Here is a 15,041-nt window from a genome sequence, read left to right on the forward strand (position 1 = left end):
CAATTTTGGCCCGAACTTTTTTTTGTTCCATAAAAAAGCATCAACTTTAGGTCGAGGGACAATTATGGCCCGAAATTTTTTTTGTCCCGTAAAAAAGCACCAATTTTAGGTCGAGGGACAATTCTGGCCCGAACCTTTTTTTGTCTCGTAAAAAAGTACCAACTTTCATTTAAATCCTAAATTTGGCCCCTCATTGACTTTCTGTCTGAAGTTACCCTTGTTTGAGAAAAAAAGTTACGGTGGTGAGCCTGACGAATCTCTTCCATGACGTCTATCGACGGACGGTGGTCTACAGCTTCAGATTACGACAAAACGACGAAGTTTGGCCAGAAAGATTCAATCTGGAGATATTTTTGACTTGCCGATGAAGTGAAAGAAACGAACATTTTCACCGTTATTCTTCAAGCTGTGGTTCAGAGAATAAGACAATGAATAATGCTTTAAATCCAGTCCACAAGTCACGTGGATTTTATTGCTAAGGTGAAATAGTCAAGTTGAAAAATCAATGGTTTTAAGTCAATAAGGGCCATATTTGGGATTTAAGCGAAAGTTGGTGCTTTTTTACGAGACAAAAAAAGGTTCGGGCCAGAATTGTCCCTCGACCTAAAATTGGTACTTTTTTATGGGACAAAAACAAGTTCGGGCCATAAGTTGGTGCTTTTTTATGAAAAAAAAAAAGTTTGGATCAGAATTATCCCTCGATTTAAAGTTGATATTTTTTTTTTTGAATTAACCCATCGATTACATGTAACATGAAAGAATTTGAATATGGTGCGTTCTATTTATTTTAATGTTCGGCAGGTGCTGTGAAGGTACTTGTTGACAAAATCCGTCTCGTTATGGGTTGAATCAAATTAATAAAAAAATAAAAACAAAAGAACATCTTAGTAGGTTACCGCATGTTAATTTAGGAAAACGACAAGAGGAAACATCGTCATCTGGGCCCACGTGCTCACCTGAGCCCCCTGTCCGTGCGATGTCTGCATGTCAAGAGCTAGCCACGAATCCCAATAACAAATATATATTTGTTATTGGGATTCGTGGCATATATATATATATATATATATACACACAAATATATGCACACACATATATACTCTCACATTAATCCCTATATATGTACAAATATGGCGCACACACATATACTCTCACATTAATGCAGACGCAAGCCTTCACATAAGTTGTAGACACATGAAAACAAAAAAGAAATGATTGGATGACAGTCTTTAGTCTTTACTCTACTATAAAAATAACACTCTATTATGGATCACAAATAAATAAATAATAAATTATTATGAAATTTACTTCTTCAAAAATTTATAACTCACAATATATTGTTACTCTCATAATGACCAAAAAATTGTTTTGCTAGCAAAGTCCAAAATAGAATTGCTTCATTTGGCAATTGATATGTGCCTCTCATTAAAACATGAAATAGATCACAAAATATTAACTATGTCATTGTAGGGAAAAAGTTGGATTCTTATTTCATATCTTTCAAGATCCATCGTACTACATGGGGTCGTTCGGCAGCATATCAAGAAATTTCGACGATTTTTGTGAGTACGATCGATGTTTGGTGAACAAATCACTTCCGGGATATATTTAAGCTGTCTCCAATAATTCAATCTCTTTTCGTGAAAACACATGAGGAATGAAATGTAAGGAAATCAACGTTTGCACCAAATCCAAATTTTTGGTAAACAAAAGGAATATTTACACTCCGTTAGATAAATGATGTAGAAAACATTTTCCTAAGAATGATCGCTTGAATTGCTTATAAAAATGAATAAACAACAATATTTCCATCGTTCGCCAAAATATTTAGGCATAAATTGCTATCGATAACGAAAATGGTTTTCATGGAATAATTTTTTCAAGAGATATAAGCGATCATTTTCAGAAAAGAATATCTTCCATAGCATTTATTTTTCGCGAAACAAATAGTGCCCGAGTCTTCTGGAGACAATCATAGTTAATCATAAGGTCATTTGATACTCACGGTGTCAACCAATCATGCTTGTCCTTTCCTTTTATTGCAATGTTTTTCCACATCTTGCTGGTCCAGAAGAAGGGAGATCCTGTTTTGGTCCTCAAGCCGCGTCCTGCTAAGCAGCTGCAGCTATTTGCCTTGCGAGGACGGATGGTCGAGCGGGCGGGAGATGTTCATAACTTCATATGAAGAAACCCTAGTGCCGAGAAGGGAAGCAGCCCCCGATCCCAACTCAGCACCACCCGGTGGCCATCCCTATGGACGGAGAACAAAGAGCCGGATAGTTCATCTCCTATTGCTTAATCGGAAAAGTATGTACATGGCCATGAAATGGATACTAAGAGAGATGATGTTGATAGCGTCCATTATTTCAACTAATGTATCACTCTTTTGAAATCTCATATGTACGAAGCCACATAAATAGGTCACGACTTCAATATGTGCCTCCTATCCCTTAAGGTTGATGTAATTGATTATCGCGTCACAAGATTTTTAGCCCCACGAATTATATGTGCCCTTTTCGAATCCCGCCAAAATTGCACAAAAACTACTTTGTGTGAAGCGCTTCGACCGGTTCACGAGATTTGCGGGGATTTATGGGCCATCAAGCGATCGAATTTGTGCGTTCACATCTACTGGTTATTGAAAAAAAGTCAATACATGAAAATTCTTCTAGCGCACGCAAAGTATATATGATTAAATGACTCATGAGAAGTGAAATGGAGAGGTCCGCACCAAGGAGATGATCGGTTGACGGTGGAGTCAACTTGGACATGATGAACCATGCTCATGGTTGCAGATAAAAACAAAAGGATGGATGATGGGACGTAACTCGCGACAGGAACCTGAGGGAGGCACTCGCGACAGCAACTTGAGGGAGGTACAGTGAATAATTGCCATTTTCACGTGGTTTTGCTCTCCTCTTCGAACTCCGGGCTCTCCTCCTCCATTTCCATGCACTCGCATCTGACACAAAGGCGACATAACAACGACCCCACAGAGCAAAGGCCTTCGCCCGGTACAGGTACACTATATAGTACACAAACCCACTGTGTTGGAAAAACAAACCATTTTTCACGCGGATAGAATCGAGACCAAACCGGGAATTTGACGATTCGTAGATTCCGTGCTCCAGGTCACGATGTTCTTTTCACTGTGCTATGTGTAATGCGAGCAGGAGAAGAACAGCAAATTACGTGATTCGATTGATGTGATTTGCAACTATGGACTGTATCGGGGATTGAATATGTCAATGATGCGAACACTGACAACCTCATCCGAGCTAGCGATTAGAGCAGACAGCATCGCATTGGCCGAGGGCTCGACTTTGGGTTGCCTTTGACTCGCTATTATTTAGAGCCGAAATGGACTCGTTGCTTGCTAGATGTGTCTTCGATGGCACATTGCTCGACTTTTGGTTATTGCTCTAGCAAGAGATAAGTTCCATACAAACTCAAATTATAGCATGATGCCTTTGGATGCATGTGAGCTACCCACGACTACAGGTTGGAGAAAATCTTTAGGAAAATACAAAGGAAATAATGTTTGGTAAATTGTCATTTGAAAATGCATTGAAAGCAATTTTGATTTAAATAGCGTTTGGAAAACCACACTTTTATAAAAAAAAAAAGTGTACTGATTTAAAAAAAAAAATCTCAAAACTAGCAAAGGGTTCAATGGCTAGCGAGGCCAAATCTGGCATTGGTAGCCTCAGCGAAGCGACGTAAGGTCGCGCGACCCACGGCAATAGTCCACCTTACCTAAGGTCAATCTGGCTTGCTGCAACTAGATCTAGCTTCGCCGGTGGCCCCTGGTTGTTGAGCCCTGGTGATGTATCACGGGCTGACACTTGAGATTGCGAACCATGGGGCAATTAGGCTCTTGCTTGGATGCCTAAGCTCAACCTTCGCTCAACTCGCTAACTAGCTCACTCGGAATGTAGAGAGAGAAGCTTTGAGAGAAAATGCACTTTGATTGTTCAAATGTTGGATGATACAAATGAGGGATATCCTATATATATAATAGCTCGTCTAACTACAACTGTTAATCTTACCTCTAATCTAATGGTAGAGATCTATTTTCACGAGTTAATCCCACCTACCAATCTAACGGTGGCGAATCACTCCCACCTGTTGATCTAACGGTAGAGATGTTCAATCCTCAATTCAACCAATTCGATGATAGAGTTACATCTTGGTGGGCATCAATCCTTGTCTCACGATACAATGGTGTAGATTGAGTCCCACCAGCCGATCTAACAATTCTTGTCTCTTTGGATTGATGACGTGGCAATCCGTCTATGACAAAGATCATGCAAGGTGAGAACATTTCCAAAATTACGAAAGTTTAGCGAGGGCAAAGTTGAAAGAAAAAAAAATGTATTAGCATTTCAGAAATGTTCAAAGCCCAAAATACCTCCAAACCTACATTGGACTAAAGGCTTTTGGAAATAAAATTGCATCTCCCCAAAACTCTTTAAAAAATTTACCAAATAATACTTGCATTTGCATAAGGGACTTTAGAGCCCAAAGTCCCTTGGAAAAGCGGTTCCCAAATGCACCAACATGGACCTCTTGAAAAAATTGAGCAATATTAACATGATGGTGCTGTTATCGATTGAAAATGATGGTGCAATTGCAAGCGCTTAATTGTTATGAAAGGCTGGAGTGTTACAAAGTTCAAAGAATACTAAGAAACATTGTAGATTGTGATTTGACCAGTAGTGACATTCGCAACCGCGCGGGCAATGATCGGCAATGTCGACCATCAGCGATCAACGACCAACAGAGGTGGTCAAAAGAATTGTGTTTTTAATAGTTTTGTGGTTATAGAAATGCGAAAATGGAATTGTGTACTAAGTAAAGATAGGTAATAGAATATATCATATCTAATAAAAAATTGCTGATTATAATTACAGTTAACACATAATGTATAACGTGTCAATTAAATCAAGTTTATAGTACGCGTGTTAAGAATATGTTTGTATTTTTTAATATGAGAATATGCTTATTAATTATAGAATTAACTAAAGCTAGATAATTTAATTGCAAAACTAAACAAGAATGCATTTTATGACATCACGTGTACTTGATTATGATCAAACATGATAAATCTTCACAGAATTTCCAAAAGTCAAGGAAGATATATTTTAAATGTTATGTATTTGATCATATCCTAACATAACAAATTCGGAAAATTTGATTTTTTTTTATTTTACATCCATGACTCTAAAATGCATCATGCTAGTTGGTAAAAAATCAATGACACATTTGGTGTCCAACTTGGGTTCATTAAAATTTTATGAAATCTATTTACGTTATCCCGATACCTCCATATAGAATATTCAAATGGAGTATAGTAATTTGACGCAATTCCAATATCATCTGTAAAAACAACTTTTGTATACTTTCAATATATCCAAGTTTTGATTACTTATTTTGTCTTCATCTTTTGTTCTCTTGTTATTTTGTACTTTTTTTTGGTCCAACTGTGCATTTTTTTTTCCCATTTAAACTTCACCACCTTGGAAAAACCATCAAGTGGGATTTTTAGGATCAATAGTGTTTAAACTAAGAGATCTTTCCATGGAAATCGGATACACAAGTCGGCCGGTTTCTGAGGGAAAATTGAAGGTAGAAAAAGCTCCATCACATTTGTGGTAGTGAGAGCGGTTGGCTTCTCATTTTCCTATGTTCAAAGCCTTACTGAGAAGAACAATAATAAAAAAATCAGTAATAAGAGTTATGACTGAGAATATGAGATGGTAAAGAATGAAAACTGTAGATTTTAAGAAGTAAAAGCAATTATGATCCAACTGGAAGAACAAATTTAACCGCAAAACCGGGGGTGGTTTTGTTATCGGATGGGCTGTCCATAAAATTGCAAGATCAATCAACTGTCAAAGGCAATAATCCTTGGGTTATAAGTGTGAAAATAACATATCTAAACAAAAGCCTGTTAAACCATTTACCCTCAATTTTAACACAATTTTCGTTCTAAAAAAGGGAGGAAGTTTAGGTAGGTTACTCATCTAGCATGAAAACAAAAGCCTTTGTTAAACCATTTACCGTAATTTTTAACACGATTTTCATTCTAAGAAAGGGAGGCAGTTTAGATAGGTCACTCTTCTAGCATGAAAGCTAATCATTCTAAGAGATCGGGGGAGGGTGGAGTTTAGGTAGGTCACCCTTCTCGCGTGAAATCAAAAGCCTCTGTTAAATTATTTACCTTCTCAACTTCGTCTGGCAACCTGTATGTACATGCTCCCCCATCTCTCAACAAAAAATAAAAATAAAAAGCGATCTATTTTCAAGCCAACAATGATGCTTCTAGTAGTGCGGCTCCAAGAGGTGCCTTAAGCTTTTCAGACAGCGGATAATAAGGGCTTATTTGGTAACGTGCTAAATAGTGAAAATTTCTGTTCTTTTGTTTTCAGAATCAGTTTGGGAACAGAAATCCGTTTGTTAAAATTTTTGTGACCAGCCACAATTTTGCAAAAAAATTGATCCCAGAATCAGTTTTGGAACAAAATCAAGAAGCAAAAAAAAGTAGCTTCTTGATTCTAGAACAATTTTTCCGGAACTGATTCTGCTTGGTTTTATTCTTTCTTTTTTATTTGTTCTTCATCTTCTTCTCGGCCCACCGCCGGCCCGCCGCCGGCGACCGGCCACCGGCGACCGTCCACCGGTGACTGGCCAGGGCCGGCGACGGTGAGGTCGGCTCTCGCCGCCCCCGACGACGGCGAGGTCGGCCTTGCCCAAATCTAGCGAGGTTGAGCCTCGCCCGGCCAAGATGAGGCCGACCTCACTGTCACGGGGGGTGGCGACGGCGAGGTCAGCCTCGCCAGATCTAGGCGAGGTCGAGCCTCGCTCGGCCATGGCGCGACCTTGCCGTCGCGGAGCCTCGCCCGACCAAGGCGAGGCCGACCTCGCCATCGCCACCCCCCTTGACGGCGAGGTAGGCCTCGCCTTGGCCGGGCGAGGCTCGACCTCGCCATGATCTGGCGAGGCCGACCTCGCCGTCACAACCGGCGAGGCCGACCTCACCGTCACAACCGGCGAGGCCGGCGACGAGGGCCGCGACGCCCTCGCCGGCCTTGGCCTGTTGCCGGTCGCCGGCAACTGGCGATGGCCAAGAAAAAAAAAAGGAAAAAAAAGAAAGAAATATTAAAAAATTCAAAATATTATTAAAATATTATTAATAAAAAGAAATTTTGTATAGTTACCAAACGCATTTCTGTTCCTTTTCTATTCTAAGAATAGAAATTTTAGACAGTTACCAAACGCCTTCAAATGCTTAGAAATTGTTCTTGGGCACAGAATAAAAAAGAATCATTTCCGACCAGAATCTATTCCCAGGCACAGAATGGTTGCCATGCGCAGCCTAAGTATCAGGCTGTAAAAAAAAAAAACAATTGTGCGGGTGAGTATTTACAATTCTTTTAGTCCTTTTTTTTTTGGCTCTTAACGTCGATGTTCTTTTCTATTCTCAGCCCAAACAAACTCGATGATGTTGGGGTAGTGCACACTGCAACCGGGGTGGCTTTGAACCATTGATTTAAATGTTGTTTAGAAAAATCACACTTTATAAAAGACTTTTGCTAATTAATTTTTAAAAAATCTCAAAATTGGCAAAGGGTTCAACGGCTGGTGAGGCAAGATTTGGCGCCGACAGGCTCTGCAAGGTGACTTAGTCACCCTAGGTCACGCGACTCAAGGCAATGGTCCGCCTTGCCTAAGGTTAATCTCGGCAACAAGATTTGACCTCGCCGGTAGCCCCTGATGGTTGAGCCCTTCACTAGTGACGTATCGTGTGGGCTGATACTTGAAATCACAAATCGTGCGGCACTTAGGGTCCCTTTGGCTCTTACTTGGATGCTTGAGCTTAGCCTTCCCCAATAACTCGCTCACTAGCCTACTCGGATCGTAGAAAGAGAAAGTGTTTAGAGAGAAACTATGAAAGAGAAAGTAATTCTATTGCTTAAATGTTGAATGATATAAAAGAAGGGAAGGACACCCCTATTTATACAATAATCCCTCTAATTATGATCGTCGATATCGCCTCTCATATAACGGTAGAGATGTATTCTCACAAGTTAATCCTATCTACCAATCTAAAAGTGGAAATTCACTTACACTTATTGATATAACGGTAAAAAGGTTCAATTCTCGTCTCGACCAATCCGATGATGGAGATATATCTTGGTGGATACCGATGCTTGTCTCATGATTCAATGGTGTAGATTGAGTCCCACCCATTGATTTGACAATTCTTGTCTCTTTGGATGGATGGCGTGGCAATCCGTATGTGACATCGTGCAAAGTGAGGACATTTTTATGGAATTGTGAAAGTTTAGCGAGGGCAAAGTTGAAAGAAAAAAATGGATTAGTATATCGGAAATGCTCAAAACCCAAATCACCTCCAAACTTGCATTGGGCTAAAGGTATTTTTGGAAATGAAATTTCATATCCTTAAAACTCTACAAAAAATTTGTCAAACGATACTCGCATGTGTATAAGGGGCTATAAAGCCCAAAACGTATTGGGAAAGTAGTTCCCAAATGCACCGACACGAACTTCATAAAATTTATCAAATCGGGTCACTAATCATGAAAAATTTATTGAATCAGGTCACCAATTATCGATACATAAAAAATCCAAGTCACAGTTAACACACCGCTTTGATCGAGGCGACATGAACATATAAATGAAACGGTTCGTATGATTTTGACGCCAATTTTCAGGTAATGCGTCTATTCACCTCTCCGAATGATCTTAAATGCGCACTTCTCGCATCAATCTTTTATAACTCAAGTGTTCTCAACAAGACTTCAATTTATATAAAGTTACGAGATCCTTACTCTTGAACTGCTTGGAGAACTCGAAAGGTATTAATGCTTGACATATTGGGAATAAGCAAAAATAAAACGATTAATATCACGAAAAATCTCAAACTAATTTTTTGACTACGAAAAATCCTAAATTGGTACATTGTGATAATTTTACCCTTAACTAATTTTTTGATCACGAAAAATCCCAAATTAGTACACCCATAACAATTTTATCTCGAACTAATTTTTTAATAAAAAAAAATCCCGAACTGGTACACATTTGACATATTTACCCTCTGTTAGTTTCCATTAAATTTTACTATCAAATTGTTGAGTTTGATGACATGTGATAGTTGACGAGTATACCAGTTTGAGATTTTACCCCTCTGTTTGTCACAAATTTACAAATTTGTGATTTTTCGTGATATTAATTCAGTTTAACGGAGTGTAAATTTATCACAAGTATACCAATTTAAGGTTTTTGGTGGTCAAAAAATTAGTTCAAGATAAATTTGTTATAGGTGTACTAGTTTAGGATTTTTCGTGGTAAAAAAATTAGTTTGGAGTAAAATTGTCATAGGTGTACTAATTTGAGGTTTTTCGTGATCAAAAAATTAGTTCAGGATAAATTTGTTACAGGTGTACTAGTTTGGGGTTTTTTGTGGTAAAAAAATTAGTTTGGAGTAAAATTTTCATAGGTGTACCAGTTTGAGGTTTTTCTTGATCAAAAAATTAGTTCGAGGTAAATTTATCATAAATGTATCAGTTTGGAGTTTTTTATTGTCAAAAAATTAGTTCGGAGTAAAATTATTATGAGTATATCAGTTTGGAATTTTTCGTATTATTAATTTAAAAAAAAAAAAGAAGAAAGCTATTGGGGGGAAGTCACAGTGAGGGAGGCCTAGGTTTGTAGGGTTAGGTGTTCAAAAAGACATCAGGAGAAGTCATATCAAGCAGGATTGCGATCATACGGCCTTTGGTCTGACTTTTGTCGGCTATAAGAGACCTGTCGTCCTTCCCCAGCCACACACGCCCTTGCTTGATACATCTTGTCTGTCAGTGCCTCGGTTTAAGTAGTCATGCCCCAGTTAGGACTCAGAAAAATTTAAGATGGTCCAGGCATCAAACCATAATTAATGTGTCAAAGAAAACACAACATATCAGTCACTCTCTTTTTCTCTATTGCATTTTGTTTATTTAGGTGAAGGATGCACGGAAGTAGTTATGACACAAAAAGGGTGTGAACGTTTTTCTATTACACATCGATATGGCAAGGGAAATTAAAGATTATGCTATGTGTCTAGCAATTACAAATTGAAATTAGGGTAGAGACAGATGGACGGGGGTGACATATGGACCTAGAAAACCTAAGTTAAACAAAAATCGTGTGGAAGCAAGACAGGACTTACGTATGCATTCGATGTCAGTTGAGATGTACAAATCGCCCTTAAGCCTCAGTCGAATTATTATCCTCGGTAAAAAGCTACCTAACTTGATTATTTGTGTGGTTTATCTCAGGGGTGTTTTGGACATTTTAATAGATGGACGCTAGTTTTTGAAATTTCCTCGTTTTATATAAGTATGTGGTGAAATTGAGTAAATAACCAACCAAATTACCAACGAAAATTATTAGTGGGGTGTATTACGAATTCATTTGCACTTCGTCTGTTAAATTTGATAGACCCCATTAGCAAATTCGGTGAACTCTTACCAATTAGTCAGTAACGCAGACATACTCTCGTCGCCTTAGCAGTGGTCTTCTTCTAGGGTTTTTTTCTATTTTGTTTTTCGAGTTTGTTTAGAATCTTGTCGGACTTTTAGGCTGCGTTTGATTGTTCGAATTTTTAAATAGGATAAAACTGGATAGGACAAAATAAGAAATCCTGAAATTTCTTTATATCCTATCCACTATTTTGTGAACTACGGATTTAAAGTTGAATAGGATAATTTTTTTTTTGGCTATTCACGGATCCGGAAGAGTCGGTGAAGGAAAAAAAGCCGAGAAATTTTTTTGGTTAAAGCGCACAAGATGTGGAGATGAAAATGACGACGAGTGAGAGCATAGGGTTTCTGAAAAAATAAGCATTAAAAATCCTATCCAGATATATCCCACCCCCCTCGAATTTTTTTATCCGGACTTATATCCAATCTATATCCGACCTTATCATATCCTGGATCACCACCAAACACAGAATAGGATAAAACACATCATATCCTGACTTTTATCCGATCGACCAAACGCAGCCTTATATTCCTTAGCTATTTGTGGGTGTTCGAAATTTGTGTTTTTATTACCTGTCGTTCTTATTTTTGAGATTACATGTTGGGTTGAGTCCCTCGTCACCAAACAAAATATGCAATCCCAAAACAAGAACAAAAGAGTAATAAAAACACAAAGCTTAAAAACTCACAAATAGCTAAGTGATATACAAGTCCGATAAAATCCTAAATAAACTCAAAAAACAAAAGAGAAAAAAACCCTAGAAGAACACTACTACTGCTATTACATAGCGAGCAAAAGTGCTACTGTCTAAAAGCCCTAATTAAGAAGCACCATTTGCTCCATTTCACTCCGCTGCCACGGCGTGCAACGGATGCTTCATCTCGCAGGACAGCTTCAAGACCTCGCTCAGGTCGACTGGGTGCGCCGCGTGCTCGGCCCAGTCGAAGCGGCGCACCAGCTCGGCCACCCACATGTTCACAGTGGCCAGGCCGAGGTTCTTCCCGGGGCAGACCCGGCGCCCGGACCCGAACGGGGCGAGCCTCAGGTCGCCGCCCCGCACGTCCACTTCGAGGTCCAGGAACCGCTCGGGCCTGAACACGTCCGGTTCCTCCCACTCGCTCGGGTCGTGCGTGATGGCCCACATGTTGACCATCGCCGTCGTGCCGGCGGGGATCACCATCCCGTTGCTGAGATGGACGTCCGACGTGGACAGGCGGGCCCACGAGAGTAGCGGGCCCGGGGGGTGCATCCTCAGGCCTTCCTTGACCACGGCCTGCAGGTAGGGCAGCCTCGCCAAGTCCGCATCCGTCAGGCCTCTCCCGCCGACGCGGGAGACGGCGTCGGCGAGCTCCTTCCGCAGCGTCTCTTGGACTCGCGGGTGCAACACCAGCTCGGCCATGATCCACTCGGTCAACAGGGCCGTCGTGTCCGTGCCTCTGAAGATCATTTCCTGCGCAAGCGGACGATTCTCACCTAATCAATTGTAGCAAAAACGATGATTCGAAATAACGGCGGCAATAAAGTTGACCTTTCACATCCCGTGCGTAGTGGATAGCGACACGATGTAATTACCGGCTGAGACGTTACGATCCAATTACGATGTAGCACTTCAATTTGAACCAAACAAAAAGAATGATGGAAACAAACAATCGAAGGCCCCGCAGTGCTAACTAATCCCAATACTATTTTCAAATCTCTACGTTTCTTGGCTTTTCGTGTGATGAATAAGGTTTGGTCACGATGGAAAAATATCATTATTTCATCCGAGATGGTCGGGAGGCCCCCGGAAGAAGGACCGTGCTAATATAAAACAACATGGGCATGTCATGATTATTAGAATAAATTTATTAAATGATGGGACGAATTGTAAGTATGCGTATGAACTTAAGGGCAAATACATACCCATAAGACAGCCACCATGTCATCTTCATCGAGCTTATCGTCACCATCCAGAGAGAGCAAGACATCGACAAAATCAGCTTCGTCGGAGGCAACCTCGTTGTTGCCCTCGTTATTCTTTTGCCGATGCTCTGCGATGATGCCGCGGACGAATCGTTTCACCCTCGGGACGAGCCTCGCGCAGCGCTCGTCCACGCGAACCGGGTCGTACACGTAGCTCAGCCACGGCACGTAGTCGGACCAGTTGAACGCCCCCAGCAGCTCGAACCCTTCTCTCACCATCGACCTCAAGCCCTCCAGCTCTTCGGCGTCGCGACCGGCGTCGTATCGCTTCCCGAACACGCTCCCCATGATGCTGTTCAGCGAGGCCAGCTGGAGGTGATCCCGGAGCGCCACGAAGCCGCGGGCCTTCTGCTCGGCGGCGATGCGTCTCACCATCGCGGCGCAGTCGAGCAGGCGGGCCGGCCCGTGGACCGAGACGCGGCGCGGGGGGAAGAGGTGGGACGCGGCGACGCGGCGGAGGAGACGCCAGTAGGCGCCGGCGGGGGCGAACCCGATGGCCCGCTCGAACATGAGGCTGCGGGCGGAGCGCTTGAGCGGGCGGTCCGCGAAGCCCGGCGAGGCGAGGATCTCGCGGGCGGTCCGCGGGTCGGAGGACACGACGGCGGGGGTGGAGCCGAGGCTGAAGGCCATGAGCTGGGCCCCGGCCGGGGTGCGGGCGGCGGTGGCGGCGAGGACGCGGTGGGGCAGGCAGTCTCGGCGGTGGAGGGCGAGGAGGCTGCCGAAGATGGGGAGGCCAAGGGGGCCGCGGATGGGGACGCGGCCCCTGCGGTTCCTCCCATGGCGCCACGCGATGCCGCCGGGGGAGAGAGCCCAAGTGAGGAGGGAGAGAGCGAGGAAGGCGAGGAAGATGGAAGGAACGACGACGTGCGCATCTTCAAGAAGGCGGTCGGAGCCCACGAAGGCAGGGAGGGCGAAGATCCACCAGCTGGTGTCCTTGCTCATCATCCCTACGTCCCCCATCCTTTTCCTCTTCGCTTCTTTATCGGGGAAGTTAAGGTTTAAGCTTGGCTAGAGAGAGAGAGAGAGAGAGAGGGGGGAAGAGAGAGTATGGTGAAGTTGGAGTGATGGAGAGAGGGAGACGGGGTAAAAGGTGACTCTATATAGAGTGCTTTGTGTAGGAGGGGCGATGCTTGAGGCCGAAGATCTTTTCGTAACGGTGAAAAGAGATGATGGGAAGACTAAAGGGTTTTTCTTTCATGGACAAGGCGTGCATCAAATGGGGTTATTAAAAGGGTAAGGAGAGAGCTCGAAATAAATATCAGAGTTTGGAGTAGTTTCGCGTGAGAGAGAGGGACGGGAGAGTCGTTGGTGGCGGCTCTGCATAGTTCTGCATGAATCCGAGAGAGAGAGAGAGAGAGTAAAAAAAGAATTGTAATTTGTGCGGTTGGGGTGGTGTAAGGGAGCGATATGACAATGAGATATGCAAGCTTCTGAGCGTCGGCGAGGGTAAAAGAGGACTCATTTTGAGAAGGTCCAGAGTTTGTATGCACCTGTCGCATACCCTTTGTCCGAATTGAGTTCATGCGAATCAAATTCATAGGAAGATGAGAATCGCATGGAGTCTTTTAGGTTGTGATAACAATTTACTTCTCATGAAATCGATGCCTTGACATTGGATTTCATCGACTTGAAAAGGAAGTATCCGGATAGAGTGAAAGCAATCCAACATAAATATAAATATATAATCATTACCGATACCACGAACGAAGCCCTCTCTCGACTAATTAGCGTTTTGAAAAATCTTAACCCGATTGACGTTAGATGCAAAAATATATAAGAAGTCGGGTTCACACCTGATTTAACTCAAGTGTAATTTTTTTTAATAACGACGATGTTTACTTTAGATAAATAAGTATTGAAATCATGAATTCCAATATAGGTCCTGTTTTCCTCATCTCCAGAACCTCAAACTGGCAAGTTACAAAGATTGACATCGCTCGCACTTATCTACGTGGGTGATGTCCATTTTTATAACCCATCAGTCTAAGCTTATCCTAAGAGAGACTATGACGAGAACATGGATTTCGAGGGTTAGAACGGGCTTCAAAACGCAAATTCAAATGTGAAGTTGAAAGTTGGTAAAGGTGTGAACGTGAGCTTTATCCATGGCGGAAGCGATGCGGAAGGCGAAGGGGTGGCAAGAGGCTTGATGCTTAAGTTACGCATTGGAAGACGTGAAGGTTTGAATTGAATGCTTCGTTGGAGACCGACTTTATTCATGTGTCTTTTAGGGACAAAAAATTCAGAAGAAAATTCATTTTATTTTATTTCTGTCAGTATAGAAGAAATTCATTGCATTGTATCGTCCAATCATATTCTTGGGATGTCTCGGATGAACATGTCCTATAGTTGTCTCCCACACCGTTATGTGTTCTTTCTTTTTTTCAGCTAGAATAAGACCAACACCTAAGTACCACCGACTGTAAATGTTCATCTCAGAAAGCATCCACAGATGGCTTGCCAGATTTTTTGTCTCTTGAATCTCCATTTTTGTGCATGAGAGAGTGGTCTCTGTCCGTGAACAATCTCGATGA

General features: G+C 41.9%; 1 protein-coding gene across 1 annotated transcript; it reads right to left on the bottom strand.

The window, feature by feature from the left end:
• Positions 1–11,267: 11,267 nt before the first annotated feature.
• On the bottom strand, positions 11,268–13,725 carry LOC115666922 (cytochrome P450 78A7-like). The gene is made up of 2 exons (XM_030588563.2): positions 12,448–13,725; positions 11,268–11,995 (listed from the first exon to the last, which is right to left on the bottom strand). Exons 1-2 carry the CDS (start codon positions 13,465–13,467, stop codon positions 11,390–11,392), a joined length of 1,626 nt encoding a protein of 541 aa, XP_030444423.2. The 5' UTR covers positions 13,468–13,725; the 3' UTR covers positions 11,268–11,389.
• Positions 13,726–15,041: the final 1,316 nt, after the last annotated feature.

This window comes from Syzygium oleosum, unplaced genomic scaffold (assembly GCF_021117445.2).
Source record: "Syzygium oleosum isolate NSW1041296 unplaced genomic scaffold, Sole_v2.1 Sole_v2.06, whole genome shotgun sequence".
In the NCBI taxonomy this organism is placed as follows: Eukaryota; Viridiplantae; Streptophyta; class Magnoliopsida; order Myrtales; family Myrtaceae; genus Syzygium; species Syzygium oleosum.